Raw genomic sequence first — 13075 nt, 5'->3', positions numbered from 1 at the left:
TTCCTTGTACATGTATGTTAGCTTAAAACTTTCATCTTGAACCAGACTGTGCAAAACTCATTAGCTATATATCTATCTCAGTTACAACTTCGACGCGAGCAACAACAACAACAACGCCAACAACGACTGCAAGCACAACAACAAGCACAGAAACAACTACCGAGGAGGTAACCACAACTGAGCCATTAACAACAACGACAACAGCCCGCGCCGAGACGACTACGCCACGAAAAACATTCAGACCAGGTGTGTGGAAATATTTACGTGGATTTCATGTGTTCAGAACTACAATCTATTTTTAAATGTCAATGTTCTTTTCTGTATCGTTTTTTTTTTCTCTTGCATAAAAGTCAACATACCGCGCTAAGTTTCAGTTATGTAGAATATGAACGTTGTTGTAAGTTTCATTTCCTGTGTATTTTAATTACGTAGCTTTCACACATTTAATACTGCTACTGAAAGCTCCGGCCAATCAGCGGCCACTTGCCGACAATGTACCAGCTCTGACATGTTTCCAATTGTTTGCTTATCATGCACATGATTGTGAGTCCCAACAATATCCCTACACTTTTCACGAAAATCCACAGGAGAATAGTAGAAACTAGGCGTTTACTTAACTTTCAACCAGAATGCACTCGTCAGTTACACGTATCATCTTATTGATTGGTGGCTGTTGAGATGATTGACATTGCGGTGAGCGTGTATATGAGTGAATGAATCTGTACATAAACGAAAGCACTTCTCTCGCTGGCTAACAAACTCCTTGCTGAAAAAATGGTGAGTAGTGGATACTAACACCTGGGCTCATGTGCCAAAATGTCGATAAACGGCAGGGACATGTCAGGCGTGAAAAACTGAAAAAGTCCGTTTCCTTCCTATGGAAACTTTATATGTAAATCTGCAATAGCCGGGACATTCCACACAGAGTACTTTGGACCCGTGTTATGTATACGGACATGCCTGCAATTTTACAGACCAACCGCATGACGGGGAGGCATATCATCTAAGATATCATCTATCATCATCCGGTTGTCGCATCTAAAAACCTCTATCCTGTGAATAGTTTTCAGTCACAAAAAGGTATTTTAGTGCGATTAGAGTTATTATTTTTAGTGTAGTTATTTTTAAAGCTATTTGGCGAATAAATTTTGCCTTTAAGTAATTTTCTGTAAACGAATGTATGTTTATTGTGTCACTTCAGATAAGTCTTAATATACGTTTTTATCCGTGTCCAGCACCTGTTCTACCAGCCAAGAGGGATTTGGTCTTCCTCTTAGACAATTCGCAGCACCTCTCGCCGTCAGAACATCGCAAGATGCTCAACTACGTCCAGGATGTGTTAGACCGGGCAGATATTGACAACGACAAAGTGCGAGTGGGAGTTGTCAGCTACGGGACGCAACCACGGGTGCACTTTGGTCTGAACGACTACGGTGACAAGGCCGACGTCATGAAAGCAATCGACAAAATTCCTTATACTCCTGGCAAGTCCAACCTTGGCAGCGGCATTAGGGCGGCCTGGCGCAATGTTTTCAAGCCAAACAAGGGAGACAGACCAGATGTCCAGAACGCCGCTGTACTTATCTCCGGTGGGCCGTCCAACCTCCGCACCCAGTGGGTTTTTCCTGCGGCACAGACGGCCCGACGAGCAGGGATTACCATCTATGGCGTCGGTGTTGGCCTATCCAATACGGCGGAACTTGATAAGGTCGTGAGTCAACCAGTGCAAGGCTACAAAATAACAACCCAGGACTTTGAGTCCCTTCATGACACTCGTGACGAATTGGTGGAAACTGTTTTTGGAGGTATTTGTTATTTATATATAATATGTCAATAATGCTGCATTGAAGAAAAACATATAATATGTCGATAACAGTGCATTACAAAAAAACAGGTACCTGAAGGTCGGTGGTTTACGCCAGGTTCTTCGGTTTCTTCCACCCGCAGACTTTTCCGCTGTCAAGTAAGTGACGGCGTTAAACGACAATCAAATAAATAAACAGAAAATATGTAAATAAGGAAAAACAGAAACAGAGTAATATTCGGAACCCAATGTAAATTTATAATGTAGTGAATTCATTGTTTTCAGAATGTATCATTATGGCTCAGTTCAGATAAGTACAATGCTCTTAAAGTGTTGGTTAATCAGATAGGCGGTGACGCATCAGACCAAAGTATTATTGCGGGTTATGCCTTGACTCATCCTCATAAGGTGGAGCCTCATAGTAAGAGAAAAGGCCGAAGGCCAATATTACTAAAGCGCAATGTATATGTGCTTTTCTAGAGTATAACCTACTGGTTACGTCTTTTTCAGAAGCTGAGACTACCGTTACTTCCGGTGTTCCGGATGCAGACACCGTTCCGCTTGTAGACAAACTCACTCCCATTCCCGAGACACGACTGAAAACCGACTCACCGCGTACTAGAACGACAAAACGAACGATGGAACTGACAACGAAAAAAGATGAGATCACGACATCAGAGCCCGAGAGGTTCTCACCAGTGACAGATGAAAGCAAGGCAATGACGTCAATTAAGACAGGTCAAAGGTTCACTGAGAAACCAATGGTAGTTGAGAGTTCAAGGCGAGGTGAGGGCGTGACTACAGGAAAACCGGATCGAACGACACCTGCGATTGACGACATCGATAGGACGACAACAGACCAGAAGACGGTGATTCCGGACAGAAAGATAATGCCTGAACGACAAGAAACTATACAGCCTGAAGAAGAAGCAGAGAGGACAACAGCAGACGTGACGTATATAACCGGCGTTAAGCCTCAGGTAGGCAAGACACTTATTCCGCCGACGACAGGAAAAGTGGGAGACTTGGAGACTGTGACTGCTTCCTCGGAGGAGACGGACATTTTGGCACCTGAACGGGAACGTGTGACATACGACAGCGACATAATACCAGAAGAACGAGAGACTTTGACTCCAGAAACGGTAAGCAGGACAGTGATACCTAGAAGGACAACAGTGACTCCCGACGCAGAAATAGTGACATTAGAAACAGTGACAGGGAAACAGCCGACTGCGAAAACTGTGCGTCCCGACGAAGACATAGTGACATTCGAAAGAGTGACGGAGACTCCGTCGACTCCAGATAGAATGTTTATATCACCAGACGGAGAGGAAGAAACTGGAGACAGAGTGACTAAGTCAGACAGACAGATCCCTATAAAGACAACTTTTATGACAGACGTAAAGCCTGAGATAAGCGGTACACTGCTTCCGGAAACAACGGGTGATGTAGAAGACATTTTAGAAGGTAATAAATTAATGTGTTTAAGACGTTTACCTTTCTAATAACAATTATGAAAAGATACAACAAAAAAGTGATGCACGAGGTGTGATAACACGTGGTAGTATTTGAGCTGTCTAATTGTAATATCCACGCTGTTAATGTGAGTTTAATTTAAGACGTATCGGCATGCTCTGCTAATGTGAGTTAATTAACTTACAGGAGGCTCTGGTGAACTGTTACCGATACCAGATACCACCGATACATTCAAGAAAATCACAGAGTCATACGACAAGGAAACAATAACAACGGCTTCGGTCAAAATCACACAGAGAGACACAGTCCCGGCCGTGACTGAATCCATCACACACAAGGATGTAACATCTGCCAAGCCAATGACTTCAACTGAAACGCCGGACATTGACCTCCCGACACTGCAAACACACAAGATTGACCCTGAACACAGGGAGATCATCCAGCCGCCTGTAGAGATACCAGTCGATGAGATAAAGGGTGCAGGTAAAATAGTAATACTGTATCTAAAATTCCATTCCTTTTCTTCGTATAATCTGTAGGAGGAACTAGCCAACTTACCTGAGTTTAAATATGTTCTTACGTACTCTTTTCACGATGCGGCTGCAATACAGTTAAGCTCGAATCATTCATTCCTTCCTTTGGGATCCCAGATGACATAGCCCCTTCAAATGAAATTTTTACCGTTATGTGTGAACACTATGTATTTTGGGTAAACACCGTTCCACGCATATCACTAGATGTATATCTCTAGGTTGGCTTGAGTCCAACTTTTTAAACATCTGCTCATGCATTATAGAAAATGGACATAGCATGGAAAGCACTGTTCTGTGCACAAGCAGAAAGATGCAAAAGTTCTTTGTCCAATTCATGCCTATAAACTTCGCAGGCACCTTTCATCGGGTGTTTCCTGTCATGTGATAAAGTTATACAGCTAAATGGCTCAAACACATCTCGCTTTTTCTTGGTAGTTTTTTGTACGTCTCCTATACATTACTGGGTCCGTGTTTTCCTTCCAGAACCTCTGCTGGCAGCTCGGAAGGACGTTGTCCTCATGCTAGACACATCGACCAGCCTTTCAGCTTCGGACTTCGACAATGTGAAGACTTTTGCTGTGGATTTTATTCGATCCGTTGATATCAACGGCGGGAAAGTTCGAATTGGCGTCTTGACGTACAGCACCGAAGCGGAGCCTCGATTTAACCTTAATAGCTACGATACAAAACAGGACGTCATTGGCGCCATTCGGGAAATTCCGTACAATCCCGGAGGATCTAACTTGTTCGCTGGATTACGTTCCATCAGGAGGGATATGTTCAAACCCACTAAAGGGGACCGTCCTTCTATACCGGATATTGCTGTGATATTTTCCGGCGGTCCTTCTGACCTAAACACCAAACGAATCGAATCTGCCTCACGAGCAGCAAAACGCCAAGGAATCGAAATCTACGCTGTAGGGATAGGAGTGAAGGATACCTCGGAACTAGATAAAGTGTCCAGCCAACCGTTGTTGACGTACCGTTTTGACGTGCTGACGTCAGGGGATCTCATGTCCATTAGAGACGATCTAGAGAGGGCCGTGTTTGGGGGTAAGTCGACTTCTCGCTACAAGTTTGTTGTAAAACTCGACTAACGTACAGCTTTCCGTGTGGCTCCACATGTGGAGAAAACCATTCACTGCCTTTTCTTTTAAACATGTTCTCGGCCCTATATGGTTAAACTATTTGCCGATGTGGCGTTAAGTCATAATTATACATTCATTCATTCATTCTTCCTGTGTAAAACCGTTGGAAAAGTTTGTCAGTAATTCACCAAAGGTTGGTTGTTTTATCCGGTTCTCCCCACCCATAAAACTCCTCACCATCGAATTAAAAATAAATTTCCTGAAGTTTGGCGTTAAAAAGCAGTTCCATTAGTAAATCAGCAAACACATTTATTTTGGGAAAAATTAAATCGGCCTAAATCGAGCAGGATGCCCTGTAATTCTGATACCGACACATATAATGGATTCCACTAAAGGGCAATGCCATCAATCCAGATGAAATACAAAGATGCTGTGCTAAAAAGCAGAGTTAATAACTTTAAGAACTATGTGATTTGTCTGAATTGGAAATTCTGTTCTTTTAGGATAATAGATTTATTTATTTATTTATTTATTTATTTAATGGATTGACACTTCACGACGTACTGAAGAATAATTCATTTATATTACGACAGCCAAGCTTTCATGCATTGTTTGAGCTCCTCTTTCTTTCACTTTGGGACTTCGAAGATCTGAAAATTATGATACCTTTTTGCGCAGAATGTAAATTTTCTTTGGCCTTCTTTTGTTACATTATTTGCATTGAGCAACATTAAAATGTCTTTATTTTGTTTCATGCAGTTGACAGAATAACCGTTGCAAAGTCTCCGTCACCTTGGCAACCGACAGGTAAACGTCATTTTTTTTTTGTAGCTTTACTGTTTGTGACTGTGGTTTCGATGAACAGACTAAATACGGACCAACTATACAGCTTGCTATATTTGTACTTCACCACTGTGGTCTTAAGCCTAAAACGTGAAAGATACATTAGCTGAGTGATTGTCTATGAAGTAGGCCATTCTCAATACCGCCACATTAACAACGGTGCCACTGCGACTCGCCATGCAGAAGACACCCGACATGATGATGCAGTTGGAAACTTAAAGGTACAGAAAACATAATCTTTACGTCAGGTTCAGATGGCAGAGTGCGAAAAGTTATCTGTAAATGTGGTCTTGTTATGGATATTTTTGACCACCTCGTTGTATATATTGATTGTGCGCAATAATGTTATAAATGAGGATGTAACTCTTTTTACCTATGCATAAATGATTACCTAAATAATGTTCCGAAAATTTCCTTCCTTCGGGAGAACATCAGGAAAAAAGGTGACGTGACGTCAGAGTTCCTCAATACCATCAGTATGGCCCATAGAGCCCACCATAGTATTCAAATATTTAAATGCCTTTCAACACACTCAAAAAATCTAAAAAAAATATGAAAATATTTGACGCATAGTTTTCAGTTGTCTGTATGTTGGGCCTTACTTAACATTTTAGCTTTCTTTTACTTTCAGCTAACAAATGTAATTAACCTGGATTTTGATCATGTTTGTAGATTTTAATATATTTATAAACATTATCATAATTCCGCTTAATTGTATGAGTCTGAATATTTTCAAAAAATTTACATTCAAACAAATTTATTACACATGTCACATTTTTATGAAGAATATTATTTTTCAAAGACGATATATACCACGAGGTTATTCCAAATACCCACCATTCAAAAAATATTGACATCTACCCCTTCATCTCTGAAGAACTATTTGCATAGTTTTCACGCTCCTTCGTCTGATTCTGGTATCGTTTTGGAAAAACTGCCTTTGCAGCTTCAAATGATCTGTTCACAACCTTTATTGCATTTATCTAGTTATTCAAAGAAAAGATCACTCAGCTGAGATCAATGACAAACTGATAATATTGGATTAAGGTAAAACATTAAAAGTGTGAGCGGCTGGCTACATAATCGATAAATTATATTCATTTATTTCTTTAATCGGATTGTGACGCAATACTCATAAATATGTCTCCCCTGTGCTCTGTCCAGTTTTCTCCCACTATTATTTATTTATTTATTTATTTATTTATTTACTTGAATGACATTTTACGCCGTGCTCAAGAATATGTCACCTATACCAAGGCGGTCAGCTTTATGACCCCCATCAATAATCCTGGCCGCCGTCGTGTAAGTGAAATATTTTTCAGAACGTCATAGAACATCAATCAAATCCAAAAAATCAAAGATGTGTCATCTTCTCAAGTAACGGGTGTCAGGCTTGTGGATAAGAGGAGAAATCGAACAAAATAGTACGTCAGTAGTAGAAGAACACTCACACTCAATCTCTTTGGTCAATGTATTTCATTCGTAAGATGGAGCCTCGTACTATGGTGGGAGGAAATCATTCATGTTGAAAGGAAATAATATCGAAAGAAAGCTGAGGGCCATCAAAATACATTTTAACGAATGAACATGTGTGTGGCTGAAGTCCTAAAATGTCTAGAACATTTAGAACAATTGCATATGTTCCTACAATATGCACATTTAGAACAATTTTATATGAGCGTTATGCGTCGCTTAGTTCCTACAATATGCACATTTAGAACAATTTTAAATGAGCGTTATGTGTCGCTTAGTATATGCACATTTAGAACAATTTTATATGAGCATTATGTGTTGCTTAGTTCCTACAATATGCACATTTAGAACAATTTTACATGAGCGTTATGCGTCGCTTAGTATATGCACATTTAGAACAATTTTATATGAGCGTTATGCGTCGCTTAGTTCCTACAATATGCCTATTTAGAACAATTTCATATGAACGTTATGTGTCGCTTAGTATATGCACATTTAGAACAATTTTATATCAGCGTTATGCGTCGCTTAGTTCCTACAATATGCACATTTAGAACAATTTTATTGTTATGAGTCGCTTAGTTCCTACAATGTGCACATTTAGAACATCTTTATATGAGCGTTATGCGTCGCTTAGTTCCTACAATGTTTCCTACAATATGCACAAATGTATTACATATTATACACACATTTTTGAATTTTTTTTGAATTTCCAAAATTATGAAAATCAGCACCGGAATAGAAAATTCACCGAAGTACGTCTTTCTTTAACGTGAGTGCAAAGGTCCGTTCTAAAAGTGCAATTTGAAATTAACGACATCCGCCGATAGTGTCAGGGCCGCGGATAAATTTTGACTGGAAATTTATCCTTCATCACTCCAGATATCTATAGTTAAATTTAAGGACTCTTTTTGATATGTACTTACTAGTTTACGGGTGACACATACCGGACTATCAAAGTCAATGCTTACCAACTGCAAAACATAGCACATTCCGTTGGACTCGGACCCAAACTTAATTCACCTCTTTTTCAATGCAATAGATGAGTTATACGTCACCAGTTTTCCCTTAAAACCTTATTTATTAAAAGGCAGAAATATAAATGTAACACGTCGCTTATGTTCCAATTACTTCGAATAAGCTGCAAATACGACAAACACTTATCTTTATAGCTGTGCCAAAATGTGCACACAATCTATAACCCTTGATTTAAACTGAAGCCAACCCGCTTCCACCCTGTGGTAAAATTGTGATAAAATACAAATGTCTCCATTTCAAGACCAACACAGCTTAACGAAAAATATGGTTACTATTTTTAGAAGTCGCCACCGAGGCATCTATTGATATCAAGACATTACCAAGCTCTGGTAAGGAATTAGGCATATTTATTTGTTTAGCCCCCAAAATACCACTTTCAGTTTCATCTCTTTTTAAAATATTAAGTTTAATGAAAAAATAATTTTAACGGAATGTTTATTGTCTGAGTGGTGCTGGAGTGTACTCTGTTATAATAACGCAATATTGTGTCATTTTCAACACAATATCTTATTAGTCTAACAGAGTGGTAATATTGAATTAATAGAACACGTAAGTTATATTTAACAATAATCTGCTGCAATAACAAAAAATTCTACCATCACTCAGATAACTGATTTTCTGTTATTTAACAAATCATTTTTTTAGTGTAAAAGGAAAGGAAATAAACATTGTCAACATGGGAAACAACCAAAAATGAAAATGTTGTTAATTTATATTGTTATACCCAATAGTAACAATAGTAATAGTAATACTTGGAATAATAGAAATTAAAAATCGTTCATGACAATTCACATTATTATAATTACCAGAAATATTAATGACAGTATGGCTGTTATTTTATGTGCCATTGTTACATATTGGTAGTTCTGAAATGGCGGGGGGGGGGTCTCCGTGGCTCAGTTGGTTAATGCGCTAGCGCAGACCAATGAGACCGGAGCCTCTCACCAATGCGGTCGCTCTTAATTCAAGTCCAGCTCATGCTGGCTTCCTCTCCTGCCGTACGTGGGAAGGTCTTGCTGCAACCTGTGGATGGTCGTGGGTTTTCGCCGGGCTCTGCCCGGTTTCCTCCCACCATAATGCTGGCCGCCGTCGTATAAGTGAAATATAACACCAGTGAACTAAATAAATGAATAAATAAATGACTGGTGTAATAAATAAGGTTACATTGTGTTATATTCAATCCTAAAAAGATATAATAGGTAACTGCCTCTTCTGTCTTTTCAGTGACGGACAAAATTCTAAAAGAGGACCGGAGACTGCCCAGTTCCACAGGTGTATTATCATACTTTCCAAAAAATAATAGGTGGAGTTTTGAGTTAAAACTCTTTTATCGCTAAGGGTAAAAAAAGTCCGATTGTATCCTTTGACCTGTCCAAGTATCAGGCAACTATTATTGATCGGGTTGACTACAACATGGGCTTCTGAAAAAAGATTTGTAGAAAGTTATTTGGAGGAAAGAGGTGTAAGTTGTGTGTGAGGAACACGGCGAGGAAAGTGATCGGTAAATTAATATCATCAAAGTGTGTCTAACATTTTCTACAAGTCACATCGTACAGTACATCTGTTTTAATATTAACGACAAAAGTGCTCGAACTCGAAACTTCCCCATTGGCGAAGACAAGTGGCCTGAAGATTGATAAAATGTAGCAGTCTGTATGTATTAAGTGGCAAAAGTCACATATGACGTCATTTATCCCAACTGGGTCAGAAAAGACCACAGTAGAATCCACAAGTTCAAATGCAGTTGACTGTATTAAAAAAATTTTTAAAAAAATATACATGGGGCTATTTTTCTGGAGAGCGTTTAATGGTCTTTCATCTATAATGTACTTCACCATATCGCTTTATCTGCCTCTGATAAGTATCCATATTTCACATCACCTACAGTATGTTAGTTTATAAGTCATTAATCCAAAATATTTATTAAAGACTCAGTACACAGCTTCACCATTACCAGTTACACATCTAGTTCAAATCTCACCTTGTTCCCTCTTCCCTGATCAAATATATTGCCACTTTTGTCCACTTTAGCAGTTTTGCGGACTTTCAAAAAGGATGATCATATTGTAATTTAAACTTGGCAAATGATATTGCCCGGACAATTAAACAAGTTCCAGTTTCGGGCCCTGTGGTGTATTTTAGCAACATTTCGGGATCATTTACTGTTGTTCACTTTAATTCTTTTTTACCGGGCTGTTTCGAAATGTTTCAATCCTTTGGGCTGAAACTTCGTACATATCTTCGCTATGACAAACCACAAATGCCATGTGAGTTTAGGAGTTTCTCAAATCTTCACAGTTTTCATAAATTTTTTTCAGAATGCTTCTACGTTAAAAATTAAAACTTGGATTAAACGTAGAAACGCTGTTCTGTTCTAGAATTTTAGCCGCTTTGTAATGCCTTTAGTTCAACTCCTCATGAAAAAAAATTCATTTCTCTGAGAGTGGTCAACATTTTCCACATCAAAATTCAATTTCTATTTACCTCCTCATTCGATTCTTTCCATTTTGTTTCTTTTGTTTGTTTCTTTGCAGTTTATTCTTCTGTTGTAAACTTTGTGTTGGACTTACCTCCTACTTTATATTATCTTCATGGATATCTCAATTTAAACAAATTCACAGAATACGAGTACTTTCACAACCTGTCCTGCCGACACAGTCATCCCGTCACAATTCTATTACTTTACTTCTAGAAAAACACATCACGCCGACAAAAATTGCTGAAGAAATCAGCACTGACCTGCCCGGGAAGACTCTTCCAGCAAAGATGCTTCCCGAGGAGAAGGAATCCCTTGAACCAAGAGAAACAACGACAGCTAAAGCCAGACCAATCGTAACTCTGACTGAGGCGTCCCAGCCAGCAGCAACACCAACTGTTCAGTTAGCCCTCAAAACTGAAAGCACGACGCGAGCAGAGCCAGGAGTGACCTTCACACCAGCGAAATTACCTGAAAAGCAACCTGTCACAGATGATATTGAGGGTAAGACTATATCCATAGTGTCCGTTGTGCCATCTCCACTCCATGGCAGCTGCAATAGGCTAAATTACTTGATGCTCTCGTCAAAACGTCACTCAAGCCTATAGCCTCAGCGCATTATTTCTTTCAAAAAAGGTGGAGAAAAGAGCACAAGTTGCTTGCTGTGTGTATGGCAACATTGTATTGTGTCGATTTCCTTTTTCTTTTCAAGCAACTGTTTTGATTCTTATTTACAGGCTCAGGAGAACCTGAGGTAACCGATGAATACGTTGTTGAGACCGAGCCCACCAAAAAGACCCGTGCAACGCCAAGGCAACCGGAACAAACAGCAGCGCCCGAAGCCTTCACCACGGAAGAGGAAGAAGAGACTGACGAGTATTTCAGGGAGACAACCAGCGTGCCCAGACGGCCAGTAACATCAGAGCCCACAGGTAAACCACAGGTTAGCAGGGACAGGTATCCAGACAAGACCACAATGTCCCCGGATGAAGACAGGACAACAAAAGCGCCAAGAAAACAACCAACAGAAACAGCGTTTGTAACAAGAGACAAGACCACACCCAGACAACCGGAAATACCAACAGACATATTCGAAGAGCCTGAAGCAACACAGCAACCTTTCATGGGCACACCAGGCCAGACAGTTGGCACAGAGGCGCCAGATGCCACTGACAGGTTTACAGTACGTATAAGGCGACCCGCTGAAAAGAAAGAGAAGACGACGGCTCCCGTGGCGGTGACTGGCATCAAAGTTCCCAGAGACTTGGTTTTGATTCTTGACTCATCCGACAACGTTTCTCCAGACGACTTTGAAAACATGAGAGTGTTTGCCAGAAGAATAGTCGAATCCTCAGACATTGACGGTGGTTCTCTCCGCGTGGGATTATTGACGTATGGCAGAAAAACAGACATTCCTTTCCAGATGAATCGATATTCGACAAAAGCCGATGTCTTGGATGCGATAAACAAGGTCAAGTACACTGGGGGCAAAGCCAATCTGGCCGGAGCTCTCAGGTCTTTCAGAAAAGACATGTTTAAGTTATCCTCGGGAGACCGTAAAGATGTGCCAGATGTTGCTGTATTGGTGACAGGCGGAGAATCCAGTGTGAATACTGAGTGGGTTGTCCCTGCCGCTAGAACTGCTCGTCAAAGAGGAATTTCTGTCTACGGTGTTGGAGTAGGTCTGACTAACACCCGTGAGCTCAGGGAAGTAGTTAGCCAACCAGTTGGAGACTACATATTCACGGTTAGACGTAGCCAGTCCTTGCCTGATGTTCAGGGCCCACTGATTTCAGCAGTGTTTGGAGGTAAGACATGCTGCGTTTTCTTTCTGTAAATTCCCAGCCTTGTTAGCGTTTGTAAATCGCTGTGGGAAGCAGTGCAAATTGAAATTATCATCTTTCGACAGGCTCACATCATCCCTTTTATCTCTGCAATTTCTTCCAATTTTGTTTTACAGTGGCAAGAGAATCACTGTTAACAACAGCAGCACAAACTGTCCAACCGGTCACATCACTCGACAGACAGACAGAAAGCAGGAAGCCTGCGGAAGAAATCAGCACTGATCTGCCCGGGAAGACTCTTCCAACAAAGATGCTCCCCGAGGAGAAGGAATCCCTTGAACCAAGAGAAACAACGACAGCTAAAGCCAGACCAATCGTAACTCTGACTGAGGCGTCCCAGCCAGCAGCAACACCAACTGTTCAGTTAGCCCTCAAAACTGAAAGCACGACGCGAGCAGAGCCAGGAGTGACCTTCACACCAGCGAAATTACCTGAAAAGCAACCTGTCACAGATGATATTGAGGGTAAGACTATATCCATAGTGTCCGTTGTGCCATCTA

The 13075-nt window shown here is 40.5% G+C and overlaps 1 protein-coding gene across 1 annotated transcript; it reads left to right on the top strand.

Annotated features, from left to right (window-relative positions):
* The first annotated feature begins 90 nt into the window (after positions 1–90).
* LOC135464484 (collagen alpha-1(XII) chain-like) lies at positions 91–5409 on the top strand. Its single transcript, XM_064741908.1, has 6 exons — positions 91–246; positions 1236–1805; positions 2315–3271; positions 3467–3763; positions 4297–4866; positions 5405–5409. Exons 2-6 carry the CDS (start codon positions 1316–1318, stop codon positions 5407–5409), a joined length of 2319 nt encoding a protein of 772 aa, XP_064597978.1. The 5' UTR covers positions 91–246; positions 1236–1315.
* Positions 5410–13075: the final 7666 nt, after the last annotated feature.

The sequence above is a fragment of the Liolophura sinensis genome, chromosome 4 (assembly GCF_032854445.1).
Source record: "Liolophura sinensis isolate JHLJ2023 chromosome 4, CUHK_Ljap_v2, whole genome shotgun sequence".
NCBI lineage: Eukaryota > Metazoa > Mollusca > Polyplacophora > Chitonida > Chitonidae > Liolophura > Liolophura sinensis.
This window is presented reverse-complemented; position numbering and strand designations above follow the sequence as displayed.